The sequence below is a fragment of the Mustela erminea genome, chromosome 15 (genome assembly GCF_009829155.1).
Source record: "Mustela erminea isolate mMusErm1 chromosome 15, mMusErm1.Pri, whole genome shotgun sequence".
NCBI classification, from domain to species: domain Eukaryota; kingdom Metazoa; phylum Chordata; class Mammalia; order Carnivora; family Mustelidae; genus Mustela; species Mustela erminea.
The window spans coordinates 268,623-287,257 of record NC_045628.1 but is presented as its reverse complement, the minus strand read 5'-3'; the positions used below and the strand labels follow the sequence as shown (position 1 = coordinate 287,257).

The 18,635-nt window shown below is 51.0% G+C and overlaps 1 protein-coding gene across 4 annotated transcripts in view; it reads right to left on the bottom strand.

Annotated features, from left to right (window-relative positions):
- The window catches only part of RASA3 (RAS p21 protein activator 3), a 114,701-nt gene that overhangs the window by 36,994 nt on the left and 59,072 nt on the right, over positions 1–18,635 (bottom strand). For 3 of the 4 annotated variants that reach the window (XM_032314229.1, XM_032314228.1, XM_032314226.1), the window contains exons 4-5: positions 8,041–8,135; positions 1,339–1,415 (exon numbers count right to left, since the gene is read on the bottom strand). In XM_032314229.1, coding sequence (XP_032170120.1) covers positions 1,339–1,415; positions 8,041–8,135 — 172 coding nt within the window. The remainder of the gene's footprint in view (positions 1–1,338; positions 1,416–8,040; positions 8,136–18,635) is intronic. The other variant, XM_032314230.1, reaches the window with a different exon arrangement.

Below are 18,635 nucleotides of genomic sequence, written 5' to 3'. Positions count from 1 at the left end.
TTCACCCGCCTCAGCTCTCTGCCCAGCCTGGTCCGTTCTGTCCCTGTGCCACTAAAGCACATTCCTTATTCCATGTAAGGCTGCTTTTAAAAACCCTTAAGCTGTTTGGAAGAAGGGACAGACCAGTAGGCAGACGAGAAAACCGGCAACTCTCTGCTCACTGCTACAGGGTCCGAGAGCAACTACGTTAAGAAGAGTGGGAGCACCGAAGGGTGAAGGCCAAAGCTCACTATGTCCCACATGGCACCCCACGCTACATGGCGTCCCATACATGTTCCCACGTATGTCCTCCTGCGTGTCCCATGGTGACAGCCCCGTAACCTCAACGCACCGGAGACCACCCTCAGCCAAGAGATGGCAAATCCAAACAGCGCGGTGGGTGGCGGGGCAGGGCCCTCTGGGGGCGGCGGACGACAGCGGAACCTCCTCAACTGCCCCCACCCTCTGTGACCGGATGGAGGGAGCACAGTGCTAAGGCAGAGCCTGCACTCTGAGCCCAAGAAGGGGCATCCCCCGATCTCACGGAAGCCCTTGCTTGCCAGACACGGTGAAGACGGCAATTCGGGAAAGCGTCTGTCCAAAGACGGGGAAAGCTGGAGCGTCTGGTGTCTCCTGGGCCCGTAACACCAGAGGACTGGTTTCTGCGCACTTTCACGGCCTCTTCTCAGGAGTCCCTCCCAACTGCCCTAGACTTCCGACACCCCCGGCAGCCGCCTGCGGGACCCCCGGCAGCCACAGGTACTGCCGGCAAAGGCACACGTGGGGCCCGCGGGGCAGGCAGCGTGGAGCGGGAGCCCGGTGGGGTGTGCACCCTCCGAGGCCTCGCTGGGCTCAGAGGGCAAGGACCCTGCACACGTGCGTGAGCTCGTCCTCAGCCTCCTCCAGACGATCTACGGGACCGTGGACCGAAACGTCAAGAGCGCACCACAAGGTTCGGAGATGACGTGTAGACACGGGCACGGCCGCTCACACTCAGCAAGCGTGACCGGGGTTGGCGCTCTGGATTCTGGGAGGCGGGTCCTGAGTTCAGGCCGCAGGGCTGCTGACCGGCCTCGCACACGCCCCCCGACAGTCCCCTCATCGGGATGGCCCGGGCGCACACAGCACCTGTGTCTACACGTCTCCCTGACCGCGGCTGCTGCGGACGCCAGTGCGTCCCCTCCCGGATGCACGTCTGCTTGAAGGAGGGTGTGAGGACGACGCGCCCGCCCCGCCAGAGAAGCGTCCTCGTGGGGGTCCGCGACTCCGGGATTCTGAGTCGTGCGTGTGAAGAACGACAGCCCGCCCGCCGCCTGCGCGGAGTCACTGGTCCCGAGAAGACTGCCGTCCGCGTCTTACCGCGTGGCCAGCTTGTGGCAGACGGCGCCCGTGTCGGTGATGACCTCGCTCAGCCTCAGCTCCAGGTGGACCTTGCCCTGGAAGACACGAGAACAGAGGGTCATGCGGGGACGCCACGCGCGGGAGGCACTCCCAGTGTCTCTGCTCACAAACGTGAAGCTGCCTGACCCCACGTGGCAACCCCAGCACCGCCCCACCCCCACTCAGATCCCAGGCCCGGCCGAGGGCACGGCTCCCCTGGAACACTGCTTCAGCAGCCAGTGGCCAGACAGAGCAGGACGCCGACTCCCAAACACATTCGCTTGCTCGCTTACGTTTTTTCCCTGCCTCTGACGCCGAGCCCGCGTGCAGGTACACACGGCTCTGGACCATCTCATCCTTCTGTCTGTGTGTGAGGCCCGAACCCTAGACAGGGGGTCTCAGTCCTGGGCCCCAGACAGGAAGTTAGTGCTCATGGATGCTTCTAAGGAGACGGGAATTCCGAGAACAAGACCAGTGCTGTTCTCTGCCTGCGTCTGCATCTGTGCAAAGGGAAGATCAGCTGCAGGACCCAATCAGGTCACCATCAGGGGTCAGGGGTCGGGGGAGGGGCTTCCATGAAGAGGAACCTGCTCCCTCAGAAACATCCAACAGCAGCAGGCGTGACGCACTGACGATTTATAGGAGCACGCACTACAATGTGAAAATCAGCACTTCTTTTAAGTCGGCTCCGACCACTGGAGCCCAGTGTGGGGCTAGAACTCACAGCCCCGAGATCGAGAGCTATAATCAGGTCAGATGCTCAACTGACTGAGCCGCCTCGGACCCCAAAACCATCTTTTTTACTAGACAAGAAGGCTGAATGGGCGCACCTCCAAGGTCCTTTTCGACTAAAACTTCATGACTCTGCAGCTTGGGGAGGAAAACTGCTTGTCCTAGAAGAATCCAGGCCCGAGATGGTGGGCCAGGTGGCTGGGCCAGAGGAGTGTGGGCAAGACCCTTCGGCGGGGCCCCCTGGCCTCCTGAGTTTGCTCCTCTGAACATGGCGGCCACAGCCCTGCTCTTCCTGCAGCTTCTGGACCCCTGGACCTCTGGCTCGCCCAGGACATAAACGGGAGACCTGACACGTGTGGGCGAGACAGGCACTGAGGCCCCGGGGAGCCCACCTCCCCCTGCTGCGGGCAAGGCTGGGTGCGGCCCTTTCTGGCCCTTCCTTCCACAGCAGGACCAGTAGCCTCGGAGGGTGCGGCAACATCTCCTGGATGGTAGGACTAGACCAGCATCACACCTGTGTGACCCTGGGCAACACCCCGTGTCCAGAGCACAGACTGAGGATCCACCAAGGGCTCTGAGGGGTTCCTGCCCCACGTGGCAGGGCTGCCTTCAGAGGGATGCACTGGCCAGGAGCAGCTGGCGGCCCCAGGGAACCAGTGGCCCCGGGGAACCAGGAGCCCGTCGCACACAGCCCAGGGAGCGTTGGCCCTGGAAGGCCCCTCATGGACCGGGGGTGCCAACGGCAGGCTCCCTGATGCAGCACGACCTTCTGGGCCTACCCAGCCCATGCGAGGGACCCTCAGTGTCCGCCAACCCTGCCGCAGGAGCACACACAGCCCTGCGGCCCGCAGCACCCCCTCCCGCGGCCCGGCCAGGCTCCAGGCTTCCCGAAGCATCGCACGGGGCAGGCGCTGCTGTCCTTTGGCTCCAGGGGGGATGCTGCGGCTGGGCGGCAGACAGCCTGTCTTCTACAACCCAGTGCCAGTGAAGGCTGCAGATCAAAGAGCAGAGCAAAGGCCTGTCCACACGGGCTCCTGGAAAGCCTGTGTCCTCCAGTGGTGCCCTCCCGCACGCTGGGCCCGGCTCTCTTCCGCCTTCATTTTCAGGCTGGCCACAGCTGTTGCAGGGACAGGGCCCTGTCTATTTTCGACGGGCTCTGAGAAGCGAGAGTGCGTGTCTGGGCCAGACGGACCCCCGTCGTGGACGACCCGCGGCGCGTTTCCTGTCCCCCACCGGGAGGAGAAGGCACCCACGGCAGCGAACCCCATGGCTGCCGCTTCCTCCTGAGGGCGAGCCCTTGCCGGCGGAGAGGCAGACACTCTGCACTCAGGCCCGGGCCACTACATTCTGCAGATTTGGGAGAGGAGGTTGGGCGGTGACCCTAACCACCCAGACGCCGCCGGCACGGAGAGGACGCCCCTGCCCCCGCCCCCCAGGCACCCCAATATGGCTGCGGCTCAGAAGTTCCCACGAGTCGCTGCGCAGCGGACGGAGGGTCTGGGCGTGTCCCGTGCCCTGTGGGGGACACGCCAGCTTGCTCACAAACAAGCCAGCCACAAACGCCAACAACCAGGGGGCAGGGTGCTGGGGCTGGGGCCACACCCGCCACCGCAGGGCGGCAGGAAATGCGGGTTTTCCAGCTCGACTTCTGCACAGCTTCGAAACCCACGGACCTGCCCTCTGCCCTCGAAGGCTCTGGCCCCAACATGCTAAGCTGGGGGGGTTGGGGGCGGCGCCCAGAGCCCAGGCGCCGCCCGGACACTCAGCTTCTCTGAGGAGAAAACAGTCTTAGGCTGGTGCATTGGTAGCTTTTCCCATTTTTACTTAAGGCGAACGGCTAGCAACTGGGAGGCGAACCCCCGCCCGCCCCTGCACCGGCGGCTGCCTGGGGCTCCCCGTCCTGAGGCACAGACAGCGGCTCGCACCGGGAGGCGCATCACACGGCGGCCGCTCTCGGGAGAACGCACAGGAAGCGGGAAGTCAGGGCAGAAAGACAGCTTCATCACCCAGTATCTGAAGGTGAACCAGCAAACTTCCAAACGACCATGCCCAAAAACGTCTCAGGAGAAACTGAGAGATATTTTCAGCTCATTTCTTTTCATAAGTAAAAATGAAAATAAAACTCATCAGAGCACGTGGGCCGCTGCGAAAGCAGTGCTTATGGGGACTTTACAGCAGCGGCCGCGCAGGTCGGAGATCTAACCTCACTAATGTAAGGGATCTCAGGGCGCCCGGGCTCCCCGTCGGGGAAGCGACTGCCTTCAGCTCAGGTCATGATCCCGGGGTCCTGGGATGGAGTCCCGTGTGGGGCTCCCTGCGCGGCGGGGACCCGCTTCTCCCTCTGCCCCTCATCCCATTCGTACATCCTCTCTCACTCTACCAAATAAATACGCAAATTCTCTAAAGAAGATAACGTAAGGAGTCTAGGAGGAGACCAAACTAAATCCAAAGTGAGCAGAAAAAAGACATAACAGAATCATAAAATCGATTCACCTTCTAGACAAGCTAACTAGGAAACAAATAGCAGAACAAGAGAGGGGCCGTCTCTGGTAATCCCACAGGGCCACCCCGCAGGACTCTACAGGTGGGACCCCCCTCTGCCCAACCCAGGGGCGCACAGCCTCTGACCACGTCGCGCACCAGCTGTCGTGAACGCAGCACGCGGTCTCAGCCACAGGGACAGGTGGGGACTTGGGAGCTCCTTCCATTTTCTACTCAATTTCCTGCAAACATAAAATCGCTTGAAAAATAGGTTTAGTAACTTAAAGAGAAAAAAGCACCAGTTGTGCTTGCTTCGGCAGCACACATACGAAAAAAGCACCGGTGGCTCCCATACATTTTTCTCAGAAAAGCTTCAGATCCTGGCCTGCAGAGAGGGTCTGTGGTCACAGCAGCAGGGCCCACCCTCCCTGGCCCATCAAGCCCTGGTCTGCATGGGCCTCAGGGCCGGGGTGGGGGTCAGCGCACAGGGACCCAGACCGCTGAGCACTTGGACCTTGGCGCCAAGAGCAGCAAGACCTCAGTGAACACCGAAGACGAGAGAATAGGTCAGAAATGATGCGTGGAGGAGTAGAGAGGTCCAGCCGGCCCATGCCTCCCTCGATCCCCTAACCCTGCAGAAAGATTCAGAGCTGGGTCATTGTACATGCAGACACCTACAGATGTAGCCTGTGGGCAAAGACAGGAGGACCGTCAGACACACAGGGCAGACGCGGCTCCCAGAACTCCCCGTCCCGCTACGGAAGGTTTGCTGTCAGAGCCCACGGCCCTTCCCAGCAGGTCTACTAAAACAGAAGAGCTCACAGCAGAGCTCAGCCGGACGTCCTCGGAGGAGCTGGGGAAGGACCCCCAGGCCTGCTCCGTATGGGTGGGGGACCGTCACCTCCCCATTTCTATACCAAGGAAGACCTCCCTCTAAACCTCCTTGTTCTCTTACTACACACCCAGGGTCAGGGATAGAACACAGCAACCAATTCTTTTTAATAAAGTGATTTTCCAGAGACTTTTAAAAATATCGGTTACAGAAGGAAGAAGTTCTTTAAATCACATTTTCCCACCGCAGTGACTCCATCTCTCACTGGCCCCAGTTTTGTGACACTTTCTTTCTGACATATGCCTTTCACTGTCAATGACAGAACAGATGGATTCACAAAACCATATGCCATCCTCTGCCCTTCTGAAACCGTAAATGTGACATTTCAGGATGAAAAGACAGCTGCAGGGAAAGACTGTAATGCACTGTTCAAGGCAGCCTGAACCCAGGGCAGTTCTGCTCCCTCTGCGGGACGGCCACTTCCTGAGCCGGCACTCTGGAAAGGAGCCACCTGCACAGGGCCCAGGACTCGGCAGGCCACCCGAGGCCACACCGTCCCTCCTCCTCTCTTCAGAGTCCTGGCAACACCCACTCTCTGTTTACGACTCAGAATTCGTATTCCTAGGACACCAACCCAGCTGAAACAGCAGCCCATCTCAAAGATGGTAGGAATCAGGCTCAGAAGGACAAGGACCTTGTCCACAGGCACACGAAACACATCAGGTGGACGCAGCCCAAATATCACACAGTGTACAACCAGCGCACACCCTGTTTGTAAGTTTTGTGGTGGCAGAGTGGTTCTGCATCTTGACTGCAACGGTGGTTACACAGACCTACACATGTGACAGAGCACACCGGACACGCATGTACGGCACACGTGCACACACGCAGTACCCATGCGGGAACATGTGCACACACGTGACAGGCCTGCCCAGGTGCATGCACAACACATGTGTAGTACCCGGGTGCACGCGTGGAGCGCGTCGGACACAGGCACACACGTGGACTGCACACGCACTGGTGCACAGCTGTGCACGCTCACACACTGGCACGTGTGCAAACATGGAAAACTGGAGACCTTCATGAGGTCTGTGGATGAGGGGAATGTCTGTGCCCCAGCTGCAGCGCGAGCCGGACGCTGCCACAGGGAGAACAGGCGGCGCACTTTCCGCCTTTCCGCACCGCGCTCCCGAGGTACAGACAGGAGAGCACGTGTTTGCTCATCACTCTTCCCTGCGCGCCAGGGTTTGCTACTTCCCGTGAAACCGAAGCCATTTCAAAATTCCAAGTTAAGTTTACGAACAAGGCGAGAAGAAAGGCAAGTCACACGCGATATGACATCCGACTTTGATCAGCGGGGACAGTGTGGCGAGCGTGGTAAGGACACTGGGGCAGGCTGCCGGAGGAGACACCCACAAGCTCATCACAGCGCTGGGGCTGTCCCCCTGCAGAACCAGAGGGACGGGAATGGCACCAGAACAAAAGGCAGGAATGCCCCGTGTCACGGCGCTCACGACCCCCGGCCCTTCCTCCTGCAGACCGAGCGGGCGCAGCCCGCTGTGCCGTCATCGCTGCGGCAACTGCTCTTGTCTGGGCACAGGCGCCGATCCCGTGGGAACTGTCCCGTCCCCTCATTTCTGCAGCACACGTGAGCCCCACGGCTAGAACTCCGTGTGCGGCACATGACGACTCTGGCTCAGCTCCTCAACCCTTCCCTACCGCTGCTTCTCTCTCCGAGTGTGTGGCTTGATCCCAGGAGCCCCACGTGCTCTGCCCTCCCCCCCAGAGCTCTGCTGAGCCCGAGGGTCTCCCAGGAGGCAGAGGGCAAGCAGCTAGACAGGTGCCTGGGGGCAGGTGCAGCAGGCGGGGCGGAGGCAGGCCTCATGGGCCACCGACGTCGGGGCTTCTGCTGCATGGAGCACCATCTGGTACTCACAGCGGAGGACACAGGCTTGCCGGGGACCACTGCTGGCTCTGAGCATGGCCTGCTAGTGCCAGGCCCTGGGCTGGGTTTCGCACCCCTGCCCACACCCTGGCAACTCACGGGACCACAGATGAACATCTCATGTGACGTCGGGGCACTGTGCTATGGGTCAGGGCTCCCGTCCTGGGCTCTACACACCAGCAGGGGGTGAGGAGCTCGGCTGGGAGCCACACAACCAGGCTCACCCTCCCAAGAGGTGTTGTCCCAGATGCTGGGCATGGGCAGTGCCCCGAACACGGGGAAGGGAGGGTGGGAACTGGGGTCCCCCAGTCTCCTCTGTCAGGGGAGGCCCCCTCTCAGTCCCAGTGATACACGGCCCAGGCAAGCCCTGGGGACGCTTCTGACGATGGGAAGCTCAGGGACTGGTCACTTCTGTTCACTGCAAACGCTCATCCACTGCGTGTCGGGGCTGGACATGCGGGCAGGCCCCTCTGGCTCCCGCCTCGCTCCCGGCCCAAGCCTCACTTCAGTTATGGGTAATTACTGTCCTTGTTGCATACTTCTAAAGCCGTTTCCACCACGTGTGGCGAAGTGTGAAGATAACCAAGAGACACACAAAGCCAACAGGCCTGTGTTGGTGTCAGAGGACTTGCCAAGTGCCGTCCCGTGAGGACCGAAGTCCCTCCACCCCACGGGGCCCCGCGGGGCTCACCTGCACTTCCGAGTCGGCGTCCACGTGCTGCAGCTGGAACCAAGTGTCCCTGTTATGGTACTTCGGCAAGTCTTCCTTCTGGATGGCCACCTTCCCTGCAACACAGACGCAGAAGACCAGCGGTCACGAGGCGGAAGAGATCCCACAGAGCACGCGGGACTCTCTCCACGACCGGTGCCGGCTGCTCACACTGCTGCCTTCCTTCCAGAAGACCGCCAGCGGCAACATCTCATCGGGAAGGCCTCTCGTGGGACCTGGCTTGGGCCGCAGCCCGTTCTGCTCCGCACGAGGTTTTAGGAGAAAAGGCTGCCATTCTGTTGGGTCCTTGGGAGCTCAGCACAGCACACCCCAAAATAGGCCACTGTGAGCTGGAGACAAATGACAACCAGCAGGTGTGAAAGAGGCCCTCCCAGAGCTGCCCCCACAAGGAACTGGTGAGGATGGAGGACCGCCGTGGACCCTCTCCCGGGGGGTGTTCCGTGAAGAAGTCAGCTGCCCAAGACAGTCCTGCACGGACAAAACTGACCGCACACACCCCCCATGCTCGCTCCCCACAGCCTGCTGCCCTGGGAAGCCTAAAACCTCTCCCCTCGTCGGGTCGCTTCTCTGGGTGTGGACTGCTCCTCTGCCCAAGTCCGGCCACCTCTCTGAGGTCCTGGTCAGGGAGATGTCTCCTGCCTGCCACGACCTGCGGGCGTGAAGAAACCATTCCCTCCTCCCGATGTTACAGGCCCTGCCGGAGAACCTCGGTGGGTAGAGAGCAACGTTACCTCCCTGATGGGTTTCCATCTTGTTCCAAGAGCTCAGCCGGACGACCTCTGCCCTCCAGACCCCGGGAGACCTACCCATGAGGCACAGATGGGCTTCGGATGGCAACATGCGTACAGAAAAGCCATTCCACGAGCAGAGGGCTGGGCCTGAGGGTTAGGACGACGGACTGGCTCCCACTGTCACTGCCGTCAGGCCCCATCTCCCTGCTGGTGGAGCCACAATTTCCATCCCTCACACTCTCCAACAGAAGGAACCTCACACTTCCAAGCCACCAAACAGCCTTGGGAAGGACCCTGGGATCACCCCACGAGGGCTCGTCGGTAAGGTCAGTACTTGTGTCCCCCCTGGGGTGGACAGAGCACATCAGTAGCCCCAGCGTCCATACCACTGCCCACCTGGACCTGCCACTTCGGCTCTCCCCTCCAGGAGCCACAGAGCCTGGTTCTGGTTCCTCCTGGAACCAGAGCCTCTGACACCACAGACTGCAAGACACGTCAAAGCCACTGCTCGCAGCCGGCAGGTGGACATGAAGGGAGGAGGCAGAGAGCGAGAGAGACAGGTGCAGACGACGTGGCAGACACAGTCCACGGAGGACACCCCACAGACATGTGCAGAGAAGCCCCACCTACAGGCCACGTGGGATTTCCTCCAGCAGAGCCAAGTCACAGGGCTGATGGCTCCCGCAGGACCCCTGCTTCTGCCGGGCCTCGGTCCTCCCCGCCCCAGCCCCGGCCTCTCCACCGCTTCTCACCACCCCCAGCACACCCCCCGCCGAGGGAAGACTGTTCTTCCTCTCTTGGCAGCCCCCGTAACCGCCACCCTTTTGCCCCCACTGGGAATGTGGTTTTTAAGTCTCAAGGGAATAAAGCCACATGAAAAAAATTCTTGGAATTGAATTGGGCAACATATTTCACTGAAAAAGATAAAGAAATCTTCAGACTGTGATTCGTTGGGCTGGATAAGAGGATTCTATTAGAGATCAGAAATGTTACGTCACTGAACTGTTATGAGCTTTAGCTGAAACAGGGAGGAACTGCATGTTCAACGTCGGTACGAATCCCACAACTTATATACCATCACTTAGTATACAAATGTGTACTTTTTAACACATATGCTAGTGTTTCTAAATGTTGTTCGGAGAGAACACCTGATCTATGAACTGTAATAACTACTCAAACATGTCCCAGTCTATCCGAGGGACACCCAAAGGTCACCAAACTACTCTGGGCCTCACTGTCTCACTTGGACAGAGGTGGTGCCGCCCGCCTACACACAGGAAAACCCCATGCCTTCAAGGTCAGCTCAGAAGAGAGAGTGTGCCAAGGAGCACACCAGAGGCAGGTGACGTGGGGACCAGCCCCGGGGGATGGGGGTGAAAGCTGCAGGAAGGCTGGCTATGGTCAGACTCAATGAGAGACAAACAGATGTCTCCCAAGACAAGAAGGGGTAGAGACGCCTGTAGACGGGTTCCAGTTCCAGCTGGTGACCTGCGAGGGCCTGGCCACAAGGAAAGGCCAGGAAGAAAGGAAAGGAAGAAATAGGGTCTTACTCACAGAATCTACAGGAAAATCTACACGAAAAGCTAGCTCAGGTGTGTTCAGCAGGACTACAAAATACAAAGCCCATACGTAAAATCAGTCATTATTTGTGCATACAAGCAATGAAAACAAGGACTGAAATTAAAAAACAACAACAATAGAAACTCCACAAAAGGATGCTTTGATGGCTTGTGCCTCTGGTGTGCTAACTTAAAAAATCTTCATCTACCCCATCGAAAACATAACATACATAGGAAAAATGTAAATTACATATGCCAGATGCGTAAGCTGAAAACATCACAAACACTGATGAGAGAGATTTAGGAAGACCAAGCACATGCCCCATTGGAGGGTCTGAAGAGTCCATTTTGTTAAGATGTTAATTCTCCCTCGAATTAATCTATATACCTGTGCAATCTCAGTGGTTTTGGAAATTGAGAAGCTGATTTAAAAATATAAGTAAAAACTGAAAGGACCTAGAATAGCAAAACAAGCTTGGAAAAGAACAGAGTTGGCTCACACCACTGACTTGAGCCTGGCAAAGGCCACAAGTGCTGAGGCCACGGGTATCAGGAAAGGGGTACAGGTGGGTGCAAGAGGCTAGGGAAGCCAGAGAGGACCCAGACGCATAAAGTTGGGTGATTTTCAAAAAGGCACCACGGTAATTCAAGGGAGAAAGGAAAATTTTGCATAAAAAACGCTGGTACAACTGACATTTATAAGGAGAAAAATGAACTCTGTGTCAGAAGTACAATTCACCTGACACAGATCTAAATGTAGGAGACAAAACCATAAGCTTTCCTTAAAAAAAAAAAAAAAAGAGAGAGAGAGAGAGAAGATAGAAGAAAACTCTATAACTCTGGAGTAGGCAAAGATTTCTTAGCTATGACTCCAAAAATACAAGCTATAAAAGAATTCTGACAAGCTGGACTTCATCAAAATTGAAGACTTCCGGGCTTTGAGAAACACTGGTAAGAAAATGAAAATAACAAAGAGGAAGAACGTATTTGTAAAACAAGCATCTCATGGAGAACTTGTATCCAGAATACACAAAAAACTTTTAAAACTCCATAATAAAACAATTAAAAGGACAAAAGACTCGGACAATTAACCAAAGAACAGGTACAGACAATTAACAAATGAAAACGTGCCCAGCCTCATTCCTCACCAAAAAATGCAATAAAAGAGGCAAGATGGCGGAGGAGTAGGAGACCGAGATGACATCAGCTCGCAGGCAATCAGCTGGACAGTTATCAGACCATTCCGAACACCGACACACTCAACAGGAGATCAAAGAGAAGAAGAGCAGCGATTCTAGGAACAGAAAATTGACCACTTTCTGGATGGTAGGACATGTGGAGAAGTGAGTCCAAAGCGATGGGAAGATCGACTATGGGGGAGGGGCCAGCTCCCAGCAAGCAGCGGAGCAGCAGAGCACAAAATCCAAACATTCAGAAGTCGGCTCCACGGAGGGATGTTGCTCCAGAGGCTAAGTGGGGGGTGGAGCCCTCGCAGAGACAGCGTGGTCTCAGGTCCCGTGGGGTCACACAAAGACCCGGGGTGCCTGAGTTTGGCAGACCTTGCAGGTGTCAGAGCGGGGAAGCCGGCTGCAGAGACAGAGCCAAGGAGTGAGCTCTCAGCTCGGGGTTACCTTAAACTGTGATCCGTGGCACAGTCAGACCACTGCTTTTTGAGCAGGGACTCCACAAGTGGCAGATCTGGGGAGATGCCCCTGGAAGAGTGGCAGGGATCTGCTGGGTTTGGAGACTCCAAACGGGGCTGTGTGCCAGAGACAGAGATGCTCGGTCACAGGCTGGATGAGCTCTGAGCGCAGCCAGAGACCAGGGAGATGAGAGGGACTGACTGCCTCTCTCTGAGGGTGCACTGAGGGCGGGGGGCCCAAGCTCTTGGCTCCTCTTGCCAGAGAGTGGGAGGCCACCATCTTCATTCCCATCCTCCAAAGCGGAACAGAAAGCATTCAGGTAGCAAAAGCTCTGAGAGTGAACCCAAAGCAGATTACTTAGCCCAGCCCCTGGCAAGGGTGGTACTGTTGCACCTCAGGCAAAGACATTTGAGAATCATGGTAACAGACCCCTCCCACAGAAGATCAGCAAGAACATCCAGCCAAGACCAAGCTCACCGATCAAGGAGAACAGCGGAATTCCAGAGGAGGGGAAAGCAACACACAGAATTTGTGGCTTTCTCCCCAGGATTCCTTAGTATTGCAAAGATAATTATATTTTTTTCATTTATTTTTTCTTATTTAATTTTTTTCGACTTTTCCTCTTTCCTCTTTTAACATTTTTTAACTAGTTTACCTTAACAATACCTTTCTAAAAAAATGTTTTTAAACCTTCATTATTGTGGTCATATTTTATCCTTCATTTTAACTAGCTTTATTTTTTGTACACACATAGGGTTTTTTTTCTTCTAAAAAATTTCAGGATACAACGTTTTCTAATAGATCAAAATATACCCTAATCTAGCACATGGCTTTTGTTCTAGTCTCCAGCCTGAGCAAATTCTCTCCACTTTCTTTTTCTTTCTTTTTCCAACCAACTTATCTTATCAATTCCTTTTTTAGAATTTTTTTAAAAAATTTTCTTCTTTACAGTCATATTCTATCCCTTCATCGTGTTTACCCTTATTTTTGTATATATATATAAGTTTTTCTTTCTTTAAAATTTTGGGAGATAGTTTCTTCTAAGAGACCAAAATATACCCAAAATCAAGTGGGTGGCTCTGCTCTATTCACCAGTCATATCTATCTATCTATCTATATATATAGATAGATAGATATCTATCTATCTATATATATAGATAGATAGATATCTATCTATCTATATATATAGATAGATAGATATCTATCTATCTATATATATAGATAGATAGATATCTATCTATCTATCTTAATTTTTAATTTTTATTTCCTTTTCTCTCCCTTTCTTCTCCCCGCAATTTGCTGTCTCCTCTGATTTGGTTAGCGTAATTTTTCTGGGGTCTTTGCCACCCTTTAAGTATTTTATTCTCTCATTCATATATTCTTATCTGGATAAAATGACAAGGCGGAAAAACTCTCCACCAAAAAAAAAAAAAAAAGAACAAGAGGCAGTACCAATGGCTAGGGACCTAATCAATGTGGACATTAGTGATATCTCAGGCCTAGAGTTCAGAATGACGATTCTCAAGATGTTAGCTGGGCACAAAAAAGGCATGGAAGATATTAGAGAAATGCTGTCTGGAGAAATAAAAGCCCTTTCTGGAGAAATAAAATTACCAAAATCTGAAGAAGCTGAAATCAGAAAAGCTATTAATGAGATGCAATCAAGAATGGAGGCTCTTACTGCTAGGATGAATGAGGCAGAAGAGAGAATTGGTGATACAGAAGATCAAATGACGGAGAATAAAGAAGCTGAGCAAAAGACAAACAACTCGTATACCACGAGGGGAGAATTCGAGAGATAAGTGATACCATAAGATGAAACAACATTAGAATAATTGGGATTCCAGAAGAAGAAGTAAGAGAGAGGGGGACAAAAGGTATATTGGTGCAAATTATAGTAGAGAATTTCGCTAATATGGCAAAGGGAACAAGCATCCAGCAGGTACAGACAAACCCCCTCAAAATCAATAAAATAGGTCCACACCCTGTCATCTAACAGTAAAACTTACAAGTCTTAGTGACAAAGAGAAAATCCTGAAAGTAGCTCGGAACAAGAAGTCTATAACATACAATGGTAGAAATATTAGACTGACAGCAGACTTATCCACAGGGACCTGGCAGGCCAGAAAGAACTGGCATGGTATGTATATTCAGAGCACTAAATGAGAAAAACATGCAGCCAAGAATACTATATCCAGCTAGGCTATTGTTGAAAATAGAAGGAGAGATAAAAAAGCTTCCAGGATACACAAAAACTAAAAGAATTTGCAAACACCAAACTAACCCTACAGGAAATATTGAAAGGGTCTTCTAAGCAAAGAGAGAGCCTAAAACTAGTAGACGAGAAAGGAATAGAGACAATATACAGTAACAGTCACCTTAAAGGCAACACAATGGCACTAAATTCATATCTCTCAATAGTTACCCCTAACGTAAATGGGTTAAATGCCCCAAACAAAAGACACAGGGTATCAGAATGGATAAAAAACAAACCCAAACTCATCAATATGCTGTCTATAAGAAACTCATTTTAGATCCAAAGACACCTCCAGATTTAAAGTGAGGGGGCAGAAAACAATTTACCATGCTAATGGACATGAAAAGAAAGTTAGGGTAGCAATCCTTATATCAGATAAATTAGATTTTAAGCCAAAGACTATAAGAGATGAGGAAGGACACTATATCAAACTTAAAGGATCTGTCCAACAAGAAGATCTAACAATTTTAAATATCTATGCCCCTAACATGGGAACAGCCTACTATATAAACCAATTAATAACAGAATCAAAGAAATACATCGACAGTAATACAATAATAGTAGGGAACTTTAACACCCCCCCCATTGAAATGGACAGATCATTCAAGCAAAAGATCAACAAGGAAATAAAGGCCTTAAATGACACACTGAACCAGATCGACACCACAGATATATTCAGAACATTCTATCCGAAAGCAACAGAATACACATTCTTCTCTAATGCTCATGGAACATTCTCCAGAATAGATCACATTCTGGGTCACAAATCAGGTCTCAACCGGTACCAAAAGATTGGGATCATTCCCTGCATATTTTCAGACCACAATGCTCTGAAGCTAGAACTCAATTTCTTTCTTTAGAGGAAACTTTAAAGGAAAGGAACTTTACAGGAAAGTTGGAAAGAACTCAAATACATGGTGCTAAAGAGCATCCTACTAAAGAATGAATGGGTCAACAAGGAAATTAAAGAAGAATTTTAAAAATTCATGGAAACAAATGATAATGAAAACACAACTGTCCAAATCTGTGGGACACAGCAAAGGCAGTCCTGAGAGTTAAGTATATAGCAATACAAGCCTTTTTCAACAAAAGGTCTCAAGTACACAACCTAACCCTACACCTAAAGGAGCGGCAGAAAGAACAGCAAGAAAGCCTAAACCCAGCAAGAGAAGAGAAATAATAAAGGTCAGAGCAGAAATCAATGAAATAGAAACCAAACCAAACAAAACAAAACAAAAGAAGAAGTCAACGGAACAAGATGCTGGTTCTTTGAAAGACTTAATAAGATTGATAAACCCCTGGCCAGACTTATCAAAACAGAAAGAGAAAGGACCCAAATAAATAAAATCATGAATGAAAGAAGAGAGAGCACAACCAACACCAAAGAAATATAAACAATTATAAGAACATATTATAAACAACTATACACCAGCAAATTTGACAATCTGGAAGAAATGGATGCATTCCTAGAGATGTATAAACTACTAAAACTGAACCAGGAAGAAAGAGAAAATCTGAACAGACCCATAACCAGTAAGGAGATTGAAGCAGTCATCAAAAACCTCTAATAAAAAAGAGCCCAGGGTCAGATGGCTTCCCTGGGGAATTCTACCTAACATTTAAAGAAGAATTAACAACTATTCTCCTGAAACTGTTCCAAAAAATGGAAATGGAAGGAAAACTTCCAAACTCATTTGATGAGGCCAGCATTACCTTGATCCCAAAACCAGACAAAGACTCCATCAAAAAGAATTACAGACCAATATCCCTGATGAACACAGATGCAAAAATTCTCACCAAAATACTAGCCAGTAGGACCCAACCGTACATTAAAGGGATTATTCACCACGCCCAAGTGGGATTTATTCCAGGGCTTCAAGGGTGGTTCAATAACTGCAAATCAATCACTGTGATACAATACATTAATAAAAGGAAGAAGAAGAACCACAAGACACTCTCAATAGATGCTGAAAAAGCATCTGACAAAGTACAGCATCCCTTCCTGATCAAAACTCTTCACAGTGTAGGGATATAGGGTACATACCTCAATATCATCAAAGCCATCTATGAAAAACCCACAGTGAATATCATTCTCAATGGGGAAAAACCCCATTGCTAACGTCAGGAACACGGCAGGGATGTCCACTATCACCACTGCTATTCAACATAGTACTAGAAGTCCTAGAATCAGCAATCAGAAAATAGAAAGAAATAAAAGGCATCCAAATCGGCAAAGAAGAAGGCAAACTCTCCCTCTTTGTAGATGATATGATAGTTTATGTGGAAAACCCAAAAGACTCCACTCCAAATCTGCTAGAACTTGTACAGGAATTCAGTAAAATGTCAGGATATAAAATCCATGCACAGAAATCAGTTGCATTTCTATACACCAACAACAAGACAGAAGAAAGGGAAATTAAGGAGTCAATCCCATTTACAATTGCACCCAAAACCATAAGATACCTAGGAATAAACCTAACCAAAGAGGCAAAGAATCTGTACTCAGAAAACTATGAAGTACTCATGAAAGAAATTGGGGAAGACACAAAGAAATGGAAAAACGTTCCATGCTCATGGATCGGAAGAATAAATATTGTGAAAATATCTATGCTACCTAAAGCAATCTACACGTTTCATGCAATCCCTATCAGAATCCCATCAATTTTTTTTTTAAAGAAATGGAACAAATAATCCTAAAATTTATATGGAACCAGAAAAGATCTCGAATAGTCAGAGGAAGGTTGAAAAAGAAAGCCAAAGTTGGTGGCATCACAATTCCGGACTTCAAGCTCTATTACAAAGCTGTCGTCATCAAGACAGCATGGTACTGGCACAAAAACAGACACACAGATCAATGGAACAGAACAGAGAACCCAGAAATGGACCCTCAACTCTAGGGTCAACTAATCTTCGACAAAGCAGGAAAGAATGTCCAATGGAAAAAAGACAGACTCTTCAATAAATGGTGTTGGGAAAATTGGACAGCCACGTGCAGAAGAATGAAACTGGACCATTTCCTTACACCACACACAAAAATAGACTCAAAATGGATGAAGGACCCCAACATGAGACAGGAATCCATCCAAATCCTTGAGAAGAAACCAGTCAGCAACTTCTTCGACCTCAGCCGCAGCCACTTCTTCCTAGATACATTGCCAAAGACAAGGGAAGCAAGGGCAAAAATGAACTACTGGGACTTCATCAGGTTCAAAAGCTTCTGCACAGCAAAGGAAACAGTCAACAAAACCAAAAGACAACTGACAGAATGGGAGAAGATATTCACAAATAACACATCAGATAAAGGGCTAGTATCCAAAATAGTTATCAAACTCAACACTGAAAGAATAATCCAATCAAGAAATGGGCAGAGGACATGAACAGACATTTCTGCAAAGAAGACATCCAGATGGCCAACAGACACATGAAAAAACGCTCCACATCACTCGGCATCAGGGAAATACAAATCCAAACCACAGTGAGATACCACCTCACACCAGATGGAATGGCTCAAATTAACCAGTCAGGAAATGACGGATGCTGGCGAGGATGTGGAGAAAGGGGAACCCTCCTGCACTGTTGGTGGGAATGCAAGCTGGTGCAGCCACTCTGGAAAACAGCATGGAAGTTCCTCAAAAAGTGGAAAATAGAGCTACCCTACAACACGCAATCACACTACTGGGTATTTACCCCAAAGATACAAATGTAGTGATTTGAAGGGGCACGTGCACCCGAATGTTCATAGCAGCAATGTCCACAATAGCCAAACTATGGAAAGAACCTAGATGTCCATCAGCAGATGAATGGATAAAGAAGATGTGGTTCATATGTACAAGGAATACTATGCAGCCATCAAAAGAATGAAATCGTGCCATTTGCAACGACATGGATGGAACTAAAGGGTATTATTATGCTGAGCAAAATCAGTTAATCAGAGAAGGACAATTATCATATGATCTCCCTGATATGAGGAAGTTGAGATGCAATGTGGGGGTGTTGGGGGGTAGGAAGGAAAAAATGAAACAAGATGGGATTGGGAGGGAGACAAACCAAAAGAGACTCTTAATTTCACAAAATGAACGGAGGGTTGCCTGTGGGTGGGGCTGGGGATAGGGTGGTGGGTGATGGGACATTGGGGACTCTGGGGAGGGTGTGTGCTACGGTGAGTGTGTAAGCCTGATGGTTCACAGACCTGTACCCCTGGGGCTAATAATACATTATATGTTAATTTTTTAAAACAAGAATCGCAGGGCATAGGGGTGGAGCAGTACATACAGAAGCCCGGGTCACTATAATTAGCGTGCAAGTGGAAGAAGAGGAAAAGAAGCAACTTCTGGAACCAAGCTGGATATTTAGGCTCCATACCCAG